This window comes from Alternaria incomplexa (genome assembly GCF_024043165.1).
Source record: "Alternaria incomplexa strain BMP 0042 chromosome Unknown scaffold_4, whole genome shotgun sequence".
Lineage (NCBI taxonomy): Eukaryota > Fungi > Ascomycota > Dothideomycetes > Pleosporales > Pleosporaceae > Alternaria > Alternaria incomplexa.
In genome coordinates, this window is record NW_026249853.1 from 984,806 (window position 1) to 1,004,506 (window position 19,701).

Here is a 19,701-nt window from a genome sequence, read left to right on the forward strand (position 1 = left end):
GCACTGTCGCTGCTCTCTCGAGACTGCTCCTTGTCTGCCCGTCTCGGTCTACCCATCCGTATCCCGGTATCGATGATACACGTTGCACCGGCTTTCTGGCACCTCTCACAAGGGGCCTTGGAATTCGAGCTCCGTATGCATCGCAGCTTCTGACCTCGACATCTGTCACATGCCAGCTGTTGGGACTTTTCTTTCTTTGGGGTCTCCACAATAGAACCCGATTTGCAACCCGAGAAGCAGCTGGAAGAATCTAGACGTGGCATGTTGGGAACAAAGAAAGGTCCGCGAGTAAATCATGCGAGGACATGCTAGGTCGGTAGCACCTAGACAGGTAAGGACGAGCGACGGTGATAGTGCGAACTATATGCCGTGACTCCCCAATGTATGGATTGAGGCTAGTCTTCAGCTAAAGAAGCAAGTGAGACTTCTCGGCAAGCTTGCGATATTGCTATGACCAGCTTACGTGAGGCTAATGATGTACAGCAGAGAACCTTGTAAAACACGAGGAAGATGATAGGACTGACTCTATTGTTGTCTTATCCCGCAGAATAGGTTCTTATCGCAGGCCCCAGAGCGGCGTGCTGCTGCCAGGCAGAGAGTTGGTGGTGGAGACCCAACGACCACTCAATCAAGAAACCTGCTCTCCCGAGCGTTGAACGAGGAGGAGCCGAATGCTAGCTGAGGTGTGCAGCTGTGGCATGAATGCAATGTGTTAGTGGATGGAAGATATAGCCAATGTCTCTAAGGACACCCGTTTGGCTCCTCGTCCAAATGGCGGGATGTAATGGGACTTGCCGTGAAGGATTCAAGGTCGCCGAGACTTTTGAACTTGCAGGACGCATGGCAAACCATTCGTTCATTAAGCGAAGGCGTGACAGTACGACCCGAAGGTGCGACCCAACCTTGAAAGCCTGCGTTACAGTGCGACCCCAAACGCGGGATACGGCGGCGGGCCGTTGGGCCACCCGTAGGAGCCACCCGTGGGCTGCCCAGGTGGGTGGGGATCTGATTGCGAACTCACGCCAGGGGGCCTCACATGGACTTCTCCGCGACGGTTTGATTAAGGCTTTATCCTATCTTCGTCACGCTAACAGCCGTCGTCATCTATTGCGTCATCTGCTCGTTGGATTGAATATGTACATGAGACATGCGGGTGTACCTAGATATGATACTTACGGAAAGTGTTGCGGTGACCATCTGTGGCTGGAGATGTGGCTCAATATTACTTCGTGCCCGCGCTTTTGCCGGAACGCTAACCAAAACAAGGTGCGGAATGTATACACCGGTGGAAGGCAGCGAGGTGTCTACCAACATGTGTTTGGGGGCTTTGTCACACTTGAAAGCAGTAGCTTCCAAGCCACCTGCAGGAAGCCTGTCGACCGAGCTGAAATAATTCCACTTCCAACATCTAGCCGCGGAGGATCGCAAAACCCTGCGAGGTTGACTATGGCCCACCCAGTAAAACCCTCCGCGGTGATGGCCAGGCTTCTTGCAGCCTTGAATACGTAGTCACAGACAGTTCCTCACATGCAACCAAAGGTGCGAATACTTCCGGACGTTCCATCAACTTCCTGTACCAAGGTTTCAACACAGCCCATTGCCTGCGCATCATCGTACTACAAACCTGGTACCAACCACACGGTCAGCCTATCGCCCAAAAGGTCAAACGATCCTTCCAGCCGTCCTTCCTGTTCTGTGAGATGACACAGCAAAACCCAGCCGCTCCGAACTCGGAGTCAAATGAAGCTTCGGTCGATGCCCAGGATGCGACAACGGAAAAGAACCCGCCAAAGTTCCAGAAAGGTCCAAGATTCTGGGCCATCATGGTCGTCCTCTCACTAGTGAGCCTTCTCACGGCTTTGGAGGCCACAGTTACCTCGACGGTTATGCCATCTCTCGTCGCCGATCTGGGTGGGGGCGAAGAATTCATCTGGGTTTCTAATGCATACTTCTTGACCATGTAAGGCTTCTGCCCCAGAGAGCCTTGTGCCTGAGCGACGAACCCGTAACTGATTCAGATAGGACCTCTTTGATGCCCATGTATGGACAGCTCGCCAATGTATTCGGTCGTCGGTGGCCCATGATCATATCAGCGGTCGTCTTCATGATAGGGAGTGGCGTTTGTGGCGGGTAAGTTATCACACCCTTGAAATCCGACTCGCGATCCAATTTCTTCGTGTCAAGCTCGAAGTCTTTGCTGATGAGAAGATGAATGCGCAGAGCGACCAACATATCCCAAATGATCGGCGGTCGAGTGGTACAGGGGATTGGAGCAGCAGGAGTCGCCGTCCTCTGTGAGATTATCATCTGCGACTTAGTACCGCTTCGAGAGAGGGGAACCTACATGGGCGCCGTGTTTGGCATGGTCGGTCTCGGTGCTGCTCTTGGTCCTTTCTTTGGCGGACTGCTCGTGAGTTACAGCACCTGGCGCTGGGCTTTCTACATGGCTCTTCCCATCGGCGGCGTTGCGGTCGTACTGCTATTCGCCTTTCTGAAGGTCAAATACGACAAATCTCAGACTTGGGCCACCAAGGCTTCGAGCCTCGACTGGCTGGGCAACGCACTTTTCGTCAGTGGTTGTGCCCCGGTCCTACTTGCCGTTAGCTGGGCAGGAGGAAAATATCCATGGTCATCTTACCAAGTCCTCGTACCGCTCTTGCTTGGGTTGGCCACGTTGGGGGGCTTCATCGTACTTGAAGGCAATGCTCGCCTGACGCCAAATCCCATCATGCCACTCCATCTCTTCGGCAACTCTATGAGCCTCATCGTCTTCCTCCTCGCCTTTCTCCACGGTATTGTCACTATGTGGGCGCTTTACTTCCTCCCAGTATACTTCCAAGGCGTTCTCGCAGTAGATGCATACAAGGCCGGCATCTATCTTCTTCCCACCATCCTCGCACTTCTCCCAGGCGCTATCGGCGGCGGGTTGCTACTCAGCAAGTTCGGTCGCTACAAGCCCATTCTCGCCACTTCCTTCGCCTTAATCGTCATCGGGTTTGGCGTATTCACGCTCCTGGATGAGAGGTCGAGTGCAGGCGCGTGGGTGGGCTTCCAGGTGATTGAATCCTTTGGCGCGGGCTTCGGCATGGGGGCCATGCTCCCCGCGCTACTAGCCTCTCTGAGCGACAAGGATACAGCAGTAGCGACGGCCACGTGGGGCTTCATGCGAAGCTTCGGCGTTTTGTGGGGCGTGGCCATCGCCGGTACCACCTACACCAACCGCGCTGCGCAGCTGGCTCGCTCAGGTGCCATCAGCGACAAGATGGTAGCTGCTCAGTTTATGACGGGCGGCGCATACGCGGCAGCCGAGCTCGACTTCCTTGACACACTGTCCGCTCAGGTGCGTGCGCAAGTAATATCTGTACAGAGCACCGCGCTCCAGCGATCCTGGCAGGTTGCCATCGCCTTTGGTGGAGTAGGCTTCATTGCTGCTGCTTTGCTGAAGCAAGTACCGCTTAGAAGGGAGAACGACACTGAATTTGGCATGACAGACAGTAAAGACAAGCCCACCGAGGAGGAAGCGAAAGGTGCAACAAAGGCTGAGGCTCCAGCATCGTGATTCTATTACCTGAATGCCAACAGAATAGGATTTGATAGACCAAGGCCAACCCAGCACTAGCTACAGGTATCGAAGATTGCGGGAAACTTCCCTGCTTCGATGCAAGCCACCGCATACATAGAGTCTTTCCTAGCGGAATGAACATTTAAATCCACAACTCAACTATGTGCTATTAACAACGATTATCTGATATACAGAGTTCCAGAGCTTCAAATCAAAGTACACGAGGCAGAATGCATCGCGTGCCACCGTGAACTCCAAAGGACGGCTACTACGCTCCTTCACACGCACCTCGACATGGCCCGGGTTTAAAGTGGGACAATCGTTGCTGATTGGCTAATCACAAACCCTCCTCGGGGGGTTTCCCCACGTGACTAATTCACGCAACAACAGTCAGCCGTGCCTGGTCAAATCATACGAAATATCTCCTTTAACTCGGTTGGGTTGCATTCCCATTTCCGCGCCTATCTAAGCACTACACCAACTATGCACAAGTCCGCAGTTCGCCGCTCCGCCTGCGACCAGTGCAGGGCAAAGCGGGTTCGATGCCTTCGAGCCCAAGACAGCACGGCGGCGTGCGCTCGCTGCTGCTACATGGGCGCGCAATGCGTAACAGGCGCCGCCGGTCACCCTGGAAGACCGCCCAAGCAGCGTCATGCCGTCGCCTCGCCCAGAGCCCAACGCCCGTCGACGTTGCGAGATGTCAACCACGAAAACGCTCATGCAACTGCGACATCAATGGTTCCCACGCCTACACAAGCGAATGATTCCGCCATGCACCTCCCTTCGCCAAGAGACCCCACTGCTCATGAGCCATTACCAGATTTCTGGGGTGCGACGGGCGACATCTCCGCTTTCTTCGACTCTTATCCCTCTTCGATGGATCATAGTCCCATGTCGGGGGCAGACAGCGTCTCCCTAGCGGATCAGCTTGGCACTTCATCGCAGTTTCAGGGACTTCCAGGTGCAAACGATGAATTCGACATGATGCTTCATATGGAAGGAGTTCCTAGCACGGGTCTTGATTCGAATACTGGCCCGCTACTTAGTTGTGGGGAGATTTCCGACCCAACGCCACTACCGCAATTCTCCACCGCCGCAAGCTCTCTAGTAATGTTCCGAGAGGAGATAGACCAGCGCATCGCGACAATTGACACATACTACTCAAATGCTTCCAAAGTTCAACAGCGTTGCAAGGATGAGGCTGCGGGAAGAGATGTCGAGAATCCAGCAGCTTTACTCCTGACATGCACCAAAGAGTTCACCGGGATTATCCAAAACCTCACACCAGCGAGGCAGCTACACATGCAGACCGAACATACACTAAACACGGAAACCCTACTCCTAATTCTGTCTAGCTACCTTGCGTTGATGAGGCTCTTCGACTCCCTATTCCAGCGCATCCACAAATATCTCTGCCAAGTGTCGCCAGAGTCGTACAAGACCATCAAGGTCAAGTCGGTACTCCGCATCGGCGGTGTCTCTGCGCTTCAAGACATGCCCCTCAAGGCGTATGCTATAGGCATTCTAGACGCAATTCAGGGCCAGGTACAAACCCTAGAGTGTTGCATGGGGATTCCAGCAGAATATTGTCTCTCAGGCGAGGCAGTTGCCTCATCCACCGCGGCCGCTTCGGGTATCTTCTCCAGTGCGCAACGACTCCGGCTGTTTTGGACCGTTATGGCACAGGAGGATGTCAAGTCACTGCATGGAAGCAGCTCGTACGTAGAGTCGATACGAGCCAGTATCAAGGAGTCAATGACATTTCTTGACGACTAGATCAAGTCGGAATGGGCTATCATTACTATCTAATAGTCATACAAAGGATATACCAGCTTCTGCGCTGAGACTTCCTTACGCTGCAAGACTCCCAGTCCGTCAATGACCTTGGCTAATCCGCCCGGGTTGATCTGCATGGGATGTGGTTTCAATTTTTTGGAGTCGAGCAAGGCGGCGAAGCGCTTGATCCACCCATGAAGCCAGTCATGCAGCTCAGGGTTTGCCTTGCGATAGTATCCTCCTGGTAATTCCAACTCTAATCCGGCCACTTCTAAACCCATGACCCAGCTTGGCTTGACAGCCTTCCTCATTGTGGCCATGAGTTCATCCGGCAGAAGCTCAAAACCGATGTATCTACCACCACCACGTCCAATAGCCGCGTAGCACTGGCGGATAGACCTCGCTTCGGTAATGATATCTAGTGCATATTCCAGCGAGTTCTTGGTGTATGCTCGTATATCTTCCCCACACGTCGGCGAGTGGTAGTCAAACGCCTTCTCGGCTCCATATTCTTCCACAAGCTTGAAGTTCTTGGGAGAGCAGGTCGTGATGACTCTATAGCCCGACCTACGAATACGTTAGATCAATCATCATACGCTCACGACACTTCGTAGCGAAAGGGAAACAATGGGTCACTCACATCTTCAACAGCTGCATGGCAAAGGTTCCACTGGCGGTGGATCCACCATAGACCAGAACGAATTTGGGGTCTTTCGTTGGTTCTTCGGGCGTTCCAGACAGCTTCATCTCCCACCAAAGCGCCATTCCCACGCTACTGGCCACAGCGCAACCTATCGAAGCCGCCTGCTCCCAAGAGAAGTGGTCGGGAACACGCCACAGGTTGTCAGGTTTCTCCGCGATGTAGTCAGTGAAGGCACCGGACCAGGGTCGTCGAGCCTGAGAGGCCATCTGAGCGCCAGCAACGCGATCGCCAATTTCCAGACCGCCGGGAGTACTGGCAACAGCGTCGCCAACACGCACGACCACGCCTGAGAAGTCGCAGCCGTCGACCGTGTTGGGACAATGTATTCGGGCTGGCATTTTGTAGTCGCTACAGAGATAGACGTGCGAAGTCAGTATATGTCTCACATGCACTGCGTACAGCCAAAACTCACCAGTGGTTGACTGCCACTGCACTCACCTTGATGAGTACATGGTCAGGTGACATGGTTGGCATGGGCAGGTCAGTGCGGAGGTCAAAGGACCCGGCTGTCGTGGCTGACTGCACGACAGCCTGCCGTAATGGGGGCAGCGTTGGGAGAATTGATGTTGCCATGGTTTGGTACTCTGTAGAGAAGCGCAATCCTAGTATGCCGAGTCACCTGGATTCATGGCGTGCCCGAGATGCAGCTCGCTGCTTTTCACTCTGATAGTAAGCTTACTACATACCTCTCAGCTCAGGCGGGGGGACTCTAACGTGGTAGCTATTGGTGCTTTTCGGGGGTTCGGAAGTTGACAGAGCAAGGTCGGGACTTTCTAGAGCTAGCGAAGTGTATACCAGGACTTTTCGGGACTTTTTGCAGTGCTGTGAGAAAGAGAAACACCTTGAACCCATGCTCGACCCGTATAATGAAGGTAATACGTGAGCGAAGTCCGTTGTTCCAGCCGACTCACCGCAGTGATCAGGCAGTAGCTCAGCTCCGGTACCATGTCGAAGATGTTCACGGCACTCATCCTTGCGTCGTTCCTCTGTCTTTTCACCGCCGCAAACCTGCATCAGCTACCTCTAGGTCCCTCGGAATTTCCCGTTGATGACGACCTGAACCCAAAATGGGACGACGAGTCCTGTACCATTAGCAGGAGCACAGCTTTCGAAGTGCTCGACGGTCCCAACAACTTTTCATCATCCCCATCTGATCCCATCAACTCGATAAAGATCAACCCACTCATTAATAAGACCAACTGGGAGCAATGGGAATTCGATGGCATGTCCCACACGGGCGTTTCACTCTTGGCGATAATGTTCTCACGCGACTATTCGATGCACTACTTTGGCAGAGGCAACCTACGAGTGGACTTTTTCGCCAACACTGGGGACGGCAAGCATCATAAGCTACTCGAGTACCTCGAGGAGTCCACCATTCTGGACTGCCCTGGCTATACCTACGGCATCTGGAATAGTACAGGGAAATCATACTCATTCTATACCACCAAGGACCTCAAACATTCCAAGCTCGTCTTCGATTCGCCAGGCATACGCGGCACATACAAGCTATCAGCCACCACACCCCCAGTCCACGCCGACGGTTCGACACCAGGTTCAGAGGGCGAGAATGCAGCAGACGCCGCGCTACTCTCACCCGACCTCTACTACAGCCAGCCTGTCGCCGGTGGCGAAGTGGTCATGGACAGTGTTCTGGGATCTGGACAGAAGCTTTCATTCAGCGGTAGAGGCGGCTCAACCCGTCTCTGGGCCAAAGATGGCTGGCTTCCGTTAACAGAGAGCTGGGTAGCTCTACGTCTCTGGGCAGGGCCCTACACCATCGCCTACTGGCACGTGGTATCACGCGTAGGAGAAGATCTGGGCAAGAAGTTCACCTCGGCCGTTCTTTTCTACGACGACGAGCTTCTAGTGGGCACGCGAGTTGGAGACGTCTCCGAGACCGAGGACTACTTCTTAGACACGTATAACAGCGGTGGCGAATGCGGAGGATCGTATCACGACAACAACACCGGCGGAGTCTTCGAGTTTGTGTCGCCGGCTCGAGACAAGAAGTGGCGGTTCGAGACCCAGCACATGTTGATGTGGTTTGAGCTGGGCATCGGTGAAGGCCTTGGTATGAGTGACTTTGCGGACCGTGTTGTTGGCGGCGAGGTTGGTGGGCCGCAATATGAAGGGCGTGGGTTAACGGAGCAGGCCAAGTTTCCGCTGTATATTCCTCAGTGGGTTGTTTGGCTCCTGTATGGCGTAGGGTTCTTGGGGACGAAGAAAGACTATGCTGTTGACTTTGTCAGGGCCTGGTCTCCGTGGTGAGGGAGCTGGGAGACATGATGACTGGTGATGGACTGATTATTGCTGTAGGTTGGGAGAACATGATCGCGCGATGCTAGATGCGGTGGCTGGGTATATACCGTATGGAGTGTAGTATGCTTCAATGCCACTTTGCTATCTCATATTGTTGGAACAGGGCACTAGCGCATCTGGTACGTCATGATGACGTATCTCGGCAGCATCACGGCCCTTTCTGTAGCGATATTCTCATGATGAGCAGCAGTGGTCTGAATGGCGAATACAAGTTAGGAGAAAGCTTGACACACTGAGACCTTTGTAACGCACACTGGTCGCATGTAGGTCGCATAGTCACAAATAGTTTGATAGTCAAGAACCTTAGAAGTATAGAACAACGGCTTTGAGTATCTAGATACTTGCGACTGGGTGAAGGCAACAGAGCCTTTCAATTACCACCATCTCTCCCCTTCCAATCATACCAAGCCATGCAATAAACCGCCTGACCCCCTTTCTTCAGTCCCATAACCCTCAAAAGCCTCCTCTCTCCATTCAGCATACCAAACCCCCATATCTGTTCCATAACCCACCCCTTAGTCTGATGCACAACAAGATCAAACAGATGTTCCTCCTCGCCCTTCTTCCCCTCCCGTAGAGAATCCTTCGTCAACTCCGCGTCCAGCGGTTTCCCATCATACCCTGTAGCAGTATCAAGACAGATCATCCGAGTCCGAGCAGAAGATGTGCCGAACAAGGACGAAGAATGGAGTTTTTCTCGTCCGTCTAGCCATCGCGTCTCCGTCTCTTCGCTCAGTCCGGCGATTGCGACGGAGGCGGCTTGGGTGAAGATCATGGTTGGGATGCCGGCTTCGTCGACCGAGTGGGCGATTTTCATGGATAGCGTGGCAAGGCTGATTACTTTGCGGATTATCCATGGGATGCCTTGGAAGACGAAGGCGGGGTCGAGCGAGTCGGATAAGGTTTTGTTCTGCGGTTGTTAGCGGTGGTTGGACGGATTGGGGAGACGACTCAGAGAGTGTCTGGAGTGACTTACTAGCAACCAGGAACCTGTGAGGTCATGCATTGTGACTTCTGGAGGGGCAGCCATCTTCGTTTGGGTATGAGCTCGTTTGATTCGACTGGGCCGGTGGAATGAAGAAACTGGCAATAAGGACCAAGAATGGAGAGATCAGAGGTAATACCGAAAGTTCGTCGACATGTTTGCCATGTCCGCAGCGTGAAGGGACTGGCCGGACATGTAAAGTGCCGGTTGCAAAAGTCCCGAATTCGGCAATGCACGACAGGCAGCACAACGAACTCAGTAGTGGCGTGTCAGCACCGAATCGGAACTTGCAAAAAAGATCGAAACCAATCGGGTGTGGAGCTGAGGCACCGAGGCAGTTCGAGGCCCACCAAATCGTTGCGAAAAAAGTACCTGCGGATACTTCGACAGGGCGCTTCAGTTTGTCAAACAGAGAAGCGACCAAATTCATCATCTGCTAGTATCACACAGGTCCACAGTACCAACAGATTGAACCCAAAACAGCGCGCATCAATCTCGCGCAAAACCCACCATGTTCAAATTCTTCAACAACCTCATCCTCGACTTCGAGCTGACCCGTCTCCTCGGCAGCACCTCAGCCGGCGGCTGCGACACAGCCGAGTTCCTGACCGCCACCTCCAAAATCAAGAAAAACGATCCAGAATCCTGGCACTCGGCGTGGAAAGAACAAGGAGAGCGGGCTGAAGAAATCGCAGAGAATGCTGCTAAGAACGGGCTAAGCGCCATGGCGAAGAACGGGTACCTGCGCGCGTCGAACTATTTCCGCGCAGCTTCGTACCTGTTTCTCAATGATGACCCGAGAGTTGTACCGTTGTCGGAGAGGTCGGTTGGGGCGTTTGTAAGAGCAACGGCGTTTATGGATGGGGCGGTTAGGTTGGTGGATGTTCCGTATGAGAACGGGGTTAGTATGCCGGCGTACTTGTACCTTCCTCCTCCAGAGGCGAGACTGCCGGGCAAAATACCACTTCTGCTGTACTTCAGCGGTGCTGATTCTACAAAAGAAGAGCTGCATTTCCTGTTCGGTTACTCGGGCCCGCAGCTGGGCTATGCCGTGCTTCTACTAGAAGGCCCGGGGCAGGGTTTGCTGTTGAAGAAGTCGGGGGTTCCTCTTCGGCCTGACTTTGAGGTCGTCGCAGACAAGGTGTTGGGGTTCCTTGAGGATTTGGCTCGATCGCAGCCGGAGTTGCAGTTGGATCTGAATAGGATTGCTGTTGCGGGCGCTGTCACTGGGGGCTACTTTGCTCTGCGCGCAGCCACCGACTCCCGTGTCAAAGCCTGCGTGTCCATTGATCCGTTCTCCAGCATGTTCGATCTTGCGATGACGCGAGTGCCGCAATCCTTCGTCAGCCTATGGAAGGGCGGTTGGGTCACCAAGGAAATGTTCAACTTGATCGCGAGTCTGCAGAGCTGGTGGAGTTTCCAGATACGATGGGAGTTAGGCTTAGGTGTGAGTAGCATGGGTGTTGATTCGCCCGGTATGATGCTGCGACGCCTCGAGGACTTCTCTTTGGACACCAAGAAAGATGGAAAGATCCTGAACAGGGTCACGTGTCCTGTACTTCTTACGGGACCGGGTGGGGGTGCCGAGATGTACTCTTCCGCAGAAAGTGGGGCAGTCAAAATCCACAAGCTACTCACCAAGGTGCCGGAAGGAAGTAAGGAACTCTGGACTCCGGCGGAGCCAGCAGATGGCGGGTTGTCGGCTAGCATTGGAGCCTGGCCTTTGTTAGCCCAGAGAAGCTTCTTGTTCCTAGACAAGCATTTTGGGATCGACCGGAAGATAGTGTCGGAAAGGAAATGATATACTGAGAACTTCGGCGTCTTTTCATAGGTGAAAGCGATGGGACTTGTTTCTATTGCGTTGCCGTACTCAGTACTCGCATCTACTCCTTCGCTCCGTGCACAAACAGTCTCTTGCCTTGCACTTCCTGGAACTTCTTCTCGCCGGGCTCGCCTGCGCGTCCACCGAAGACCAGCTGACCCCTAAGCTTCCACTCTAGGGGAATGCTCCATTCCTGAGCAGCCTTTTGGTCGATGATGGGGTTGTAGTGTTGCAGGTTGGCACCAAGGCCCTCGGCTTCCAAGGCGACCCAGAGAGCGTATTGGTGCATGGCGTTCGTGTGTTCAGACCAGTCGCCAAAGTGGTGGGCATAGAGAGCTGCGATGGATGTGAGCATGAGAGCTAGGTGGATAATCGAGATCACTTACGGAAGGCCTTGCGGAGACCCTCAACTGGCTCGGGGTCTTCGTAGCAGAGAATCTGAGGGCATCTTGTTAGATGGTGTCTGATAATACGATATATGCACTTACTGTTCCCTTCGCCGCCTTGAATCCTCCAATCTTCTGCTCAGTCTTGGGGAATTGCTCCTCAGGAGTGAGGGGTTTCAGGACCTAGTCTGTATTAAGTACAACACTCTACACCTCGCATGGAGTCCTCCAGATAGTACGAACCTCAAGGACAAAGTCCCAGAACTTCTCATGGTCGTTGTTCAGAAGAACGACCAGACGGGTGCTCTGAGAGTTGAAGGATGAAGGGACATGAAGAAGAGCCTTCTCAGCAATATCAGTGATCTGCTTGTCGGAGATGGGCGACTCCTTGTTGAGCTGGTAGTATGTGCGACGCTCAATAACAGCGTCGAAGAAAGACTTCTGGGTAGACATGGTGCGTGATGTAGTTGGAGAGGCTGGATGGATGCGAAGAGCAGATGTTGGAGATGGAGAGAGCAGCGACGATGCGCTTTTGTATCCACCGCCGACCCACGCACGATGCCTAGCGGCGCGGAGGCTATTTCTCACAACCTGCGCCATCGACTCGGATAGGTATAGCGGTGTAGATGTTACAGACGCGTCGTGACTATGGTAGGTCGGCAGTTTCAAAGCAGGCACCACATGCTGCAATAACAAGGCGAGGAATAGGCCCGTTACCAGTCCTGTCAACAACGAGCGCGGGGCAAAGGTAGGCATGACGTGATCACAACAACGGGACTCCGGACTTAATGCCAATGCTGAGAAAGCTGCTTGATCATGATAACCTTTGACTCCTGAAGATCGACCTTACAGTGAAATCTGTAGCTAACGGTATGCCGGGTGCGGGAGTCCGTGGTACCGGAGGATTTGCAATCGATCAGTCAGCCGCGCTTGGCGCTGCGCAATGATTCCGCGCGTGGGGCTTCAGTCAGATCGTGGCCCTCGCCCAATTGAAGACGTTCTACAAACATCCCCTGAACATTCCGCGTCTAAATGGATCTTTCGTAACCGAAAGCGAGGTAGGATGACAGAGTTATCTTCTTTACTCTCATAGAGGAGCGGCGAAACACTGGTTGGATAGATTTGCTGTTACCCAAGTATCTGGGCACAACAATGCATAGCTATCGACACACAGCATCGTCAAATCTTGCTTCGACCTTTCAAACTGAGTCTTACAGATTACTACCGGGGTACTTTGTTTTTACTAACAAATCTTGCGCATAAGCAGGAACGAAACATTATTGAAGGTTACGAGGCTGTGGTATCGACGCCCAGGTAGACGCGCAGAGAAGAGAAAGCACCTGCTGTGACAGCAATATGCCACGGAACTCAGCTGATGAATGTACCTAGTGCAAGGAGCTCCGAAATTGATTACGGTTCATGACTTGGAAAGAACCCACGGCAAGCCACAGCAATACAATAATCGCCTCACTATCATACTCAGAAGAACAAAGCTAGCAATGCACGCGTTTTAGGGATTCATAATAGTAGCGACAAGTCTTACATGCAGTTCTTGGCACGTGAGGGGAAAAGGACATGTTTAACTCCTCGCCATACTCCAAGATACGTCCAGCTCCTCAAGAAGATCCAAGGTAACAAGGGGCGAAGGTAGGCGCAAGGCCAAGGCAATGCGTACTATTGCAACGAAAAAAAAAGACCGTTCTCCATACTCCGGTACAATGATAAAACAAGCAAATCGCACAAGGGGGAATCATCGCTGTATGCTGCAAAGAGAGCCACACCCACTGGGCATGATAGCCCTGGACACCCCGCGCCAGTACCCATGCCCGTGCGTTAATGAAGCCAAATACAACCCAAACGACTCAACACCTTGCCATGATTGAAAGGACAGGATATAGTGGCAACAATAAATGAAGACCGAACATGCAAACGCTCCTCGATGAGCACCCTCAACTCCTCAATCATGACTCATAATGGCATAACAAATGTCTGTTGGTGTCTCTAGCGCCCCATCATGTAAGTGGAATAGCCTGAGAAGCCGTTCCCAGCACCACTGGACGCAAGAGGCTGGCGCATAGCACCTGCCATGTCGTTGTGGCCCATGCCAAAACCACCATTGGAATACATGCCAAAGCCAGAGCTGTTGTTTGAGTGTACTGTGGTGGACAAGCCCGGAGGTACTGACAAGCCAGGCGGTGGGCCGGTAGCCGTGGAAAAGCCAGGCGGGCCTGCGGCACTGCTACCGAAACCCGAAAGAGGTGTGGAAGGAGCAATGGCAGACTGCGGGCCCATGACGAAATTCTGGCCACTACGTACGCCCAAGGGATTCTTAGAGAAGCTCAGTCGGATGCCGCCCTTGACGCTGTTGTGGAGCATGTATCCATAGAGCTCATTCAGAGCCTTGGTAGCAAAGGATGTGTCTTCGAATTCGACAAAACACATGGGTCCATTCTGCTTGGTGCGGAAACAGAGTCGCTTGTACCCACGTTGCTTGGAGAAGACAGCTTTGAGCTCATCTTCTGACGTGTCCATGGGAAGATTGCCCACGTAAAGAGTGTTGCATGGTGGGTTTTGATCAGCGGGGTTTACTGGGGGATAAGTTGGCCGTGCGAAATGCTGCGTATACTGCTGGTAGCCTGTATTGGGTCCGCTGCTCAATGCGGAGGGAATGCTGTGTGGTGACAAGGCAGACAAGGCTGGGCCGGGCGACTGCATGTTGGATCCAGAACGTGGAGAAGCAAAGTTGGATAGAGGCGGGGACGTGGCATTCGTCACTCCGTTTGTGTTTAGAGAAAGAGATCCGAAGCGCTGTATGGGAATGGAAGGGGTATGGGGGTTGGTAGCGCGACGCTGCATGCTGGAGTGCATTGGCGGGCCACCCGTGGCATATCCAATCGACTCGTTAAGCAGGCCATCGTCGTCGTCGGCGTCTTCATTGATGACCGACTTGCCCAGATTGCGGCTCGTGAAGGAGGTGTTGACGGGGGATGTCGGCGAGAAAAGGTTGGTGACCGGGAACTCTCCGTTGCCAAGACCTGGGGTCCCGTTGGGTGGGGACATGTTCTCCATGTTTTGGAAGGTGCCGTTGTATCGCGATGACTGCCGGGCGTTGATTGTCGCGCCGGTCATGGCGCTTGTGCCAGACGGTTGTCGCGCCGGCGTGCTGTCGACTGTGTTGCGGCGCGAGCCGATTGCGCCAGGCGATGCGTCCTGCGTCAGCTCGACGACCAGCGTCGCATCGTTGGTTGCATTGCGCTTCCCGTCGAGGAGGTGACGCGCTTCTTTCGCGCCGTCGAGCGTCTGGAAATGCGCAATGGCAGATGCGAAGCCCTTGTCGTCGGCATGTCTGGACGGTGGAAGCATCTCGCAGTCGATCAGGTCCTTGGCGAACAGCAGGATGTTGCGTACGGCGTCGCGATCGCTGCTGCTCGGGAGTTTGCGCAACAGGATGGAGTAGCGCGCGTGGTTCGCGGGGCTCTTGTCGAGGGGCCTGCGCTCTCCGACGGCTCCCGGCATAGCGTACATGTGCGGTGCGAAGACGTCGGCCGTCATGGTGTTGTGCGATGCAAAGGGCTTGGGCGGCGACGACGAGGTGGAGCTACTGTGAGAGCCGTGAGAGCCGTGGGGGAAGGGGCTGTTGGACAGGTTCGAGGGGCTTGTGCTGCTGGGACTCGGCCGGGCGGCCATGGCGGCCTTTGTCTTGACGGCGGTGCGGCGGGTGTGGCTGCGACAAAGGACGCGGCGGCGCAGAAGAATTGCGCGTCGGCGGCGGTCAAGATGGCGACGATGGTGAGGATGGCGGCAGTGATGGTGTTGGCGACGGCGGCAGCGGCAGCGGGTCCTGGGCAGGTGGTGGGTGTCGGGGGCAGTGGAAGTGGCAGGCAGGGCACGGCGGTCGAGGGCGTGAGCGTGGGCGGGCGGCGGGCCTGGGCGATGCGCGCTGTCGAGGCTCTGGCACACGCAAGAGTCAAGCCAATGGGCGGCAGGGCAGGAATCGCAGCCAGCGGGGGATGCAATGCAGCAGAGGCGGAAGGGCGATAGCGGCAGCCTAGCACTTCATCATTCAAGGCAGAGGCAGTGGGCAGGCGCAAGCAATGGGGCGGCTATGGGAGGGGAGGAGAGGCGGCAGAAGTGCAAGTGAAACCCTCAGGATAGCGTTGACGGGGGCGCGACTGCCCACTTGGTGATGCGCCCAGGGAAGGCGCGTCGGAGCTAATTTGATTACTGTGCGAGTCCTGGATTCACCCGTCACACAGGTACCCCATCTCGACCACTTGACGACGCGCTGCGCTACACCAGCCTGCTCGATTCCCACGGCGGGACTCGTCTCGTTGGGCTGCTTGCCGTCTTGTTGGCCCTCCGGCTCTTAGCGGCCTCGAGTATAGCCAGGGCTGACTTTAGCCTCTCCCCCATCGTCGTCGCGGCCTGGGCGAGAGAGATCGGCCCCAAGATGCACCGCTCGATCCACGGAACTATCGTTCATCCACGGGCCCCTATCTGCGGGCCAGCAACCAAGGCATGCTGACATTGCACGTCCGTTGTGTTGAGCCCAACCCATCGTCACCCGTCCAAGCTGCTTATCCGTCCCATCGTCTATCAGGCAGACGTGCACCATCGGCCTTTTCTGCCAATCACTGTGCCTTGCGCCTAGACTCGGCATGCCGGTACACACCCCGGGCCAAAAGCAAGTTTCGTCGAGTACAGTCAGTCTGTCCCTCCATGGCACATACTCAGCGCCGCTGCCCAAGGGTCTGAAGAAACCCATCTTGTGCACCTGTGAGAGGTGCGGAGACGTTCATTCGCCCATTGCTTCGGCCATGCACCATGCTTCTTTACTGCCTTTGTCCAATCATAGGTGTGCTCACCCGTCTTTTTCCTACGCTATCCTTCTGCCCCTCATCCATGGCCCCACGACACATATCAATGGTTTACGATCGATTGTCATGTAATTCCACACATATTTGTTGAAGTAATCTGTGGCTTCAGTCTAATGGCCGCCGCAAGGCAAGGCAGAAAGAGTGCTTCCAGTATCGCGTGTTGTGGGGAACGTTCCAAGGCCCTGATTAACGTTCGACTAGACTATCGCAGCGATTGGCCTGACTGCCTGGGTCTGCGCAACCTGCAACGTAGGAACAAGCTCCAACTGTGAACGCCGTTAGGAATCTCACCTCTCGGATTGTGGCTAGGACACGCTAAGTTTCGGTTGTAGAAATGGTAGTCTCTGAAGCTGGAAGGAACATGAACAGTTCGCATTCGCTTAGAACGGCATGCCTCATGGTAGGTTGAGTAGCCAATCATCACTGCGTAGACGACGCCACTATTGCCATACGTCACCGTCTTGCGGCCGTAAATCATACATATCGACCGCACCGGGTCAATCTGCTCAACTCGTCTGGCGTGTTAACACTACCGAAAGCGAGAATACAATCCTGCAAACGCCGCATTCTACTGCAGGCATCCACAAAAGGGCATTATTGCGATACGTACGTCAGACTGTGTGATAGTACTCGACATAGTATAAAGGTGAGCACAAGACCACGATGAAACAATCATCATCTTCTTGAATTCCAGCACTACAGACACAACTTGAACGCTTCAAAAACTCAATTCAAACACCTCTCACCATGTGTTGCAGAAAGAACCGTCAGAGATACTTCGAACAACAAGCGCTGTATTCGCCACCTGCGCGAGGCTGTTGTGGACAACGTCGAGTACGTCTTCAGACAAGCGCCCAAAATACTTCCAACTTCTCCGAACGACCTACCATGGTAAGCTTACAATGCACAAGCTGCACAAGACAACTGACTGACATGACCAAGGCTGGCCTCCTTGCCATCAGTCTCGGCCTTGGTGCCGAGAAGCTGGGACGTACCATATCCGAGAAAAGACTCGAGCGCAAGGAGAAGAAGGCTATTGCTGTATGTTTCGATCTTGAAACGTTTGTCATGATGTCAGCTGACCGGCTCTTATAGCAACATGAAGCAATTTATGGCTCTTCATCATCGGCGCCACCGCCGCCAATCACAACTCGAGAGCAGAATAGCAGGACGGAAAAGAAACGAGAGGAGGCTCAGCGCGCACTGGATGAAGCTCGTCAAGAGTCACCAAGTGCGCCACAGTACGAGAGGAGACGTCGAAGTATGGAGACAGAGAGGGTCAGTAGTGAGGAACCGCCGCCAAGTTACGATGATGCAGTACGTCACGATGGAAAGCGTTCTTGACTTGTCCATATCTGCAGTGGACATGTATACTATACGATACTGATGTAAATGTGGGTTGGCATGATGATTCTAAGGTTCATCCTATTCTGTAACTATCTTTGATTAGCGAAAACTGTCCTGTTGTTGATGAAATCAACGCCGCTCTTGTCACCTGAAATGTCTTGCTAGCAAGTTCAGAAGCGTCAGTAGATTTCAGTGATTATATTGTACACCAGGGAGTCGTCGGGTGGAGGGTCACGATGCTCATTTGTGCCAAGACACTAGTGCACGTAGCGCGTCACTAGAATTTCCTGCGAGCTCCTCATTTCTCTGCAGTCCAACCTACCACTCCCACCACTAGACTTCTTCACGTGTACACGACTTCCCTTCTTGTTCCTTTCATCTCCAACCCATACCTGCGCCAATGCGGTAGCCTCCCACATCTTCAACATGCCTCCTCGGTTACGGTGTCAAAATTTCTCAACACCGGCCACCCCATCGCAGGCCACTCAGTGCTTAGCTGCACGGCCACAGGTCGCCTGGAGCCCATCACGGCATTCGCGACATTTCTCACAGACACCATGTCCACAAATCACATTACGGCGGCGGAAATTTTATGAGTGGCTCAATGGGCCAGGTCGGCAGCTCAAGGAACCTATACCCGACTCCACAAACTACCTAGGAGCTTACGACAAGTACGGCAATCTGGTACGCGCTGGCCCTGGATGGCGGAGAGATGGAGGTGCAAAGGCTGCTGCCTCGACTGAGGCAGAGCAAGCTGGAGCAGAGGCCAAGGCAGAGGAGATCACAGAAAAGGCAACACCTGCAGGACAGGAGAGCCTGGATGCACTAGATGCTGCCATTCAGTCTGGTGCAGCTGAAGAGAAGGACACCAAGAAGCCGAAAGAAGCGGACAATGACAGCAAGCTTCCGCCTGAGACGGCAGAGGACTTGCGGCCCTTTCCCCTCAATCAGTGGTTCCGCAGCCAGCCAGTATTGAGCGAAGACCTCCGGGAAGCAATCTGGCGGAGAGTCAAGAAAGATGGGGCGACAGTATCGCTCGCCAGTGTCGAGTTCGGCGTCAGCAATGAACGCGTCGGCGCTGTTGTGCGACTGAAGCAAATGGAGAAAGAGTGGATAGCGCAGGTATGTTCTCACATTTTCATCAATTCCCCCACAACACGACATGATGAGCTTCTTAAAAATCGATTAGTCTTTAAGACATCCACATGGTTACAAAACTTAAGTCATGCTCTTGCTGAACGTCGTCGGCTTGTTCTTTGAAACAACGGAAACACACTGTATTACAATTGCTAATCCAATGTGCACAGGGCAAAACACTCGCGCTACCTTACTCCAAGGCGGTTCTTTCCATGCTTCCAACAACCCCACACATCGATACCTCGCTCCCTGGGAACAAAAACAAACGTCCTATCACGCACGAGCCCATCAACGACCTCGCGGTACATCCCGCGACACGCCAGCAGCTCTTTGTGCCTGTTGCTGAGTCTCGGCAATTCACGCGTGAAGATGCTGGCAAGGCTTTTGACAACACGCTGTTGCCAGCCGACGCACGCATCCCTCATCCAGAACTGGTGCAGGCTGAGCGTGAATTGCAGTCTGGACTTTCGTTCGAAGAGCGCAAGAAGCTTGCCGAGCAGCGATTTGAACAAGAGCAAGCAAAGAAGAGGCAAGAAGAGAAGCGCAAGGAAGAGGAGCTGAGGGCCATGAAAGTGGTGCCGCAGCGGAGGTGGGATTTCGTCTTCAAGGACGTCAGCGTAGAGGCTGCAGGCAGAGACGGCAGAGGCGCCGCGGCTGCTGGATGGCGGTATGGTGTGCCGCACCAGGACCGCAAACGAGGCATCCCGAAGATCCCTACGCGGGTTGAAGCCTAAATTTATGTATAATGCTGTATATATAATACATGATGATCTGACGCTGGCCT

The 19,701-nt window shown here is 53.9% G+C and overlaps 10 protein-coding genes across 10 annotated transcripts; 6 read left to right on the plus strand and 4 right to left on the minus strand.

Annotated features, from left to right (window-relative positions):
* Positions 1–1,539: 1,539 nt before the first annotated feature.
* J4E90_003522 (uncharacterized protein) lies at positions 1,540–1,964 on the plus strand (the record flags this gene model as incomplete). Its single annotated transcript, XM_051433091.1, has 1 exon — positions 1,540–1,964. A coding segment is annotated over one exon (425 nt), but the record flags the coding sequence as incomplete, so codon positions are not given.
* Positions 1,965–2,239: 275 nt separating this feature from the next.
* Positions 2,240–3,559, plus strand: J4E90_003523 (uncharacterized protein; the record flags this gene model as incomplete). The annotated part of the gene is made up of 1 exon (XM_051433092.1): positions 2,240–3,559. The coding sequence occupies one exon, from the start codon at positions 2,240–2,242 to the stop codon at positions 3,557–3,559; it is 1,320 nt and encodes a 439-aa protein (XP_051292990.1).
* A 594-nt stretch (positions 3,560–4,153) lies between these two features.
* On the plus strand, positions 4,154–5,338 carry J4E90_003524 (uncharacterized protein; the record flags this gene model as incomplete). The annotated part of the gene is made up of 1 exon (XM_051433093.1): positions 4,154–5,338. One exon carries the CDS (start codon positions 4,154–4,156, stop codon positions 5,336–5,338), a length of 1,185 nt encoding a protein of 394 aa, XP_051292991.1.
* A 29-nt stretch (positions 5,339–5,367) lies between these two features.
* J4E90_003525 (putative secondary metabolism biosynthetic enzyme) lies at positions 5,368–6,506 on the minus strand (the record flags this gene model as incomplete). The annotated part of the gene is made up of 3 exons (XM_051433094.1): positions 5,368–5,905; positions 5,979–6,389; positions 6,454–6,506. The coding sequence occupies 3 exons, from the start codon at positions 6,504–6,506 to the stop codon at positions 5,368–5,370; spliced, it is 1,002 nt and encodes a 333-aa protein (XP_051292992.1).
* Positions 6,507–6,986: 480 nt separating this feature from the next.
* On the plus strand, positions 6,987–8,312 carry J4E90_003526 (uncharacterized protein; the record flags this gene model as incomplete). The annotated part of the gene is made up of 1 exon (XM_051433095.1): positions 6,987–8,312. One exon carries the CDS (start codon positions 6,987–6,989, stop codon positions 8,310–8,312), a length of 1,326 nt encoding a protein of 441 aa, XP_051292993.1.
* Positions 8,313–8,733: 421 nt separating this feature from the next.
* On the minus strand, positions 8,734–9,369 carry J4E90_003527 (uncharacterized protein; the record flags this gene model as incomplete). The annotated part of the gene is made up of 2 exons (XM_051433096.1): positions 8,734–9,273; positions 9,340–9,369. 2 exons carry the CDS (start codon positions 9,367–9,369, stop codon positions 8,734–8,736), a joined length of 570 nt encoding a protein of 189 aa, XP_051292994.1.
* A 490-nt stretch (positions 9,370–9,859) lies between these two features.
* Positions 9,860–11,149, plus strand: J4E90_003528 (uncharacterized protein; the record flags this gene model as incomplete). Its single annotated transcript, XM_051433097.1, has 1 exon — positions 9,860–11,149. The coding sequence occupies one exon, from the start codon at positions 9,860–9,862 to the stop codon at positions 11,147–11,149; it is 1,290 nt and encodes a 429-aa protein (XP_051292995.1).
* An 82-nt stretch (positions 11,150–11,231) lies between these two features.
* On the minus strand, positions 11,232–12,009 carry J4E90_003529 (uncharacterized protein; the record flags this gene model as incomplete). The annotated part of the gene is made up of 4 exons (XM_051433098.1): positions 11,232–11,506; positions 11,557–11,608; positions 11,659–11,739; positions 11,800–12,009. 4 exons carry the CDS (start codon positions 12,007–12,009, stop codon positions 11,232–11,234), a joined length of 618 nt encoding a protein of 205 aa, XP_051292996.1.
* Positions 12,010–13,557: 1,548 nt separating this feature from the next.
* J4E90_003530 (uncharacterized protein) lies at positions 13,558–15,243 on the minus strand (the record flags this gene model as incomplete). Its single annotated transcript, XM_051433099.1, has 1 exon — positions 13,558–15,243. The coding sequence occupies one exon, from the start codon at positions 15,241–15,243 to the stop codon at positions 13,558–13,560; it is 1,686 nt and encodes a 561-aa protein (XP_051292997.1).
* A 2,123-nt stretch (positions 15,244–17,366) lies between these two features.
* J4E90_003531 (uncharacterized protein) lies at positions 17,367–19,651 on the plus strand (the record flags this gene model as incomplete). The annotated part of the gene is made up of 4 exons (XM_051433100.1): positions 17,367–17,474; positions 17,529–17,750; positions 18,291–18,902; positions 19,088–19,651. 4 exons carry the CDS (start codon positions 17,367–17,369, stop codon positions 19,649–19,651), a joined length of 1,506 nt encoding a protein of 501 aa, XP_051292998.1.
* Between the last annotated feature and the right edge of the window lie 50 nt (positions 19,652–19,701).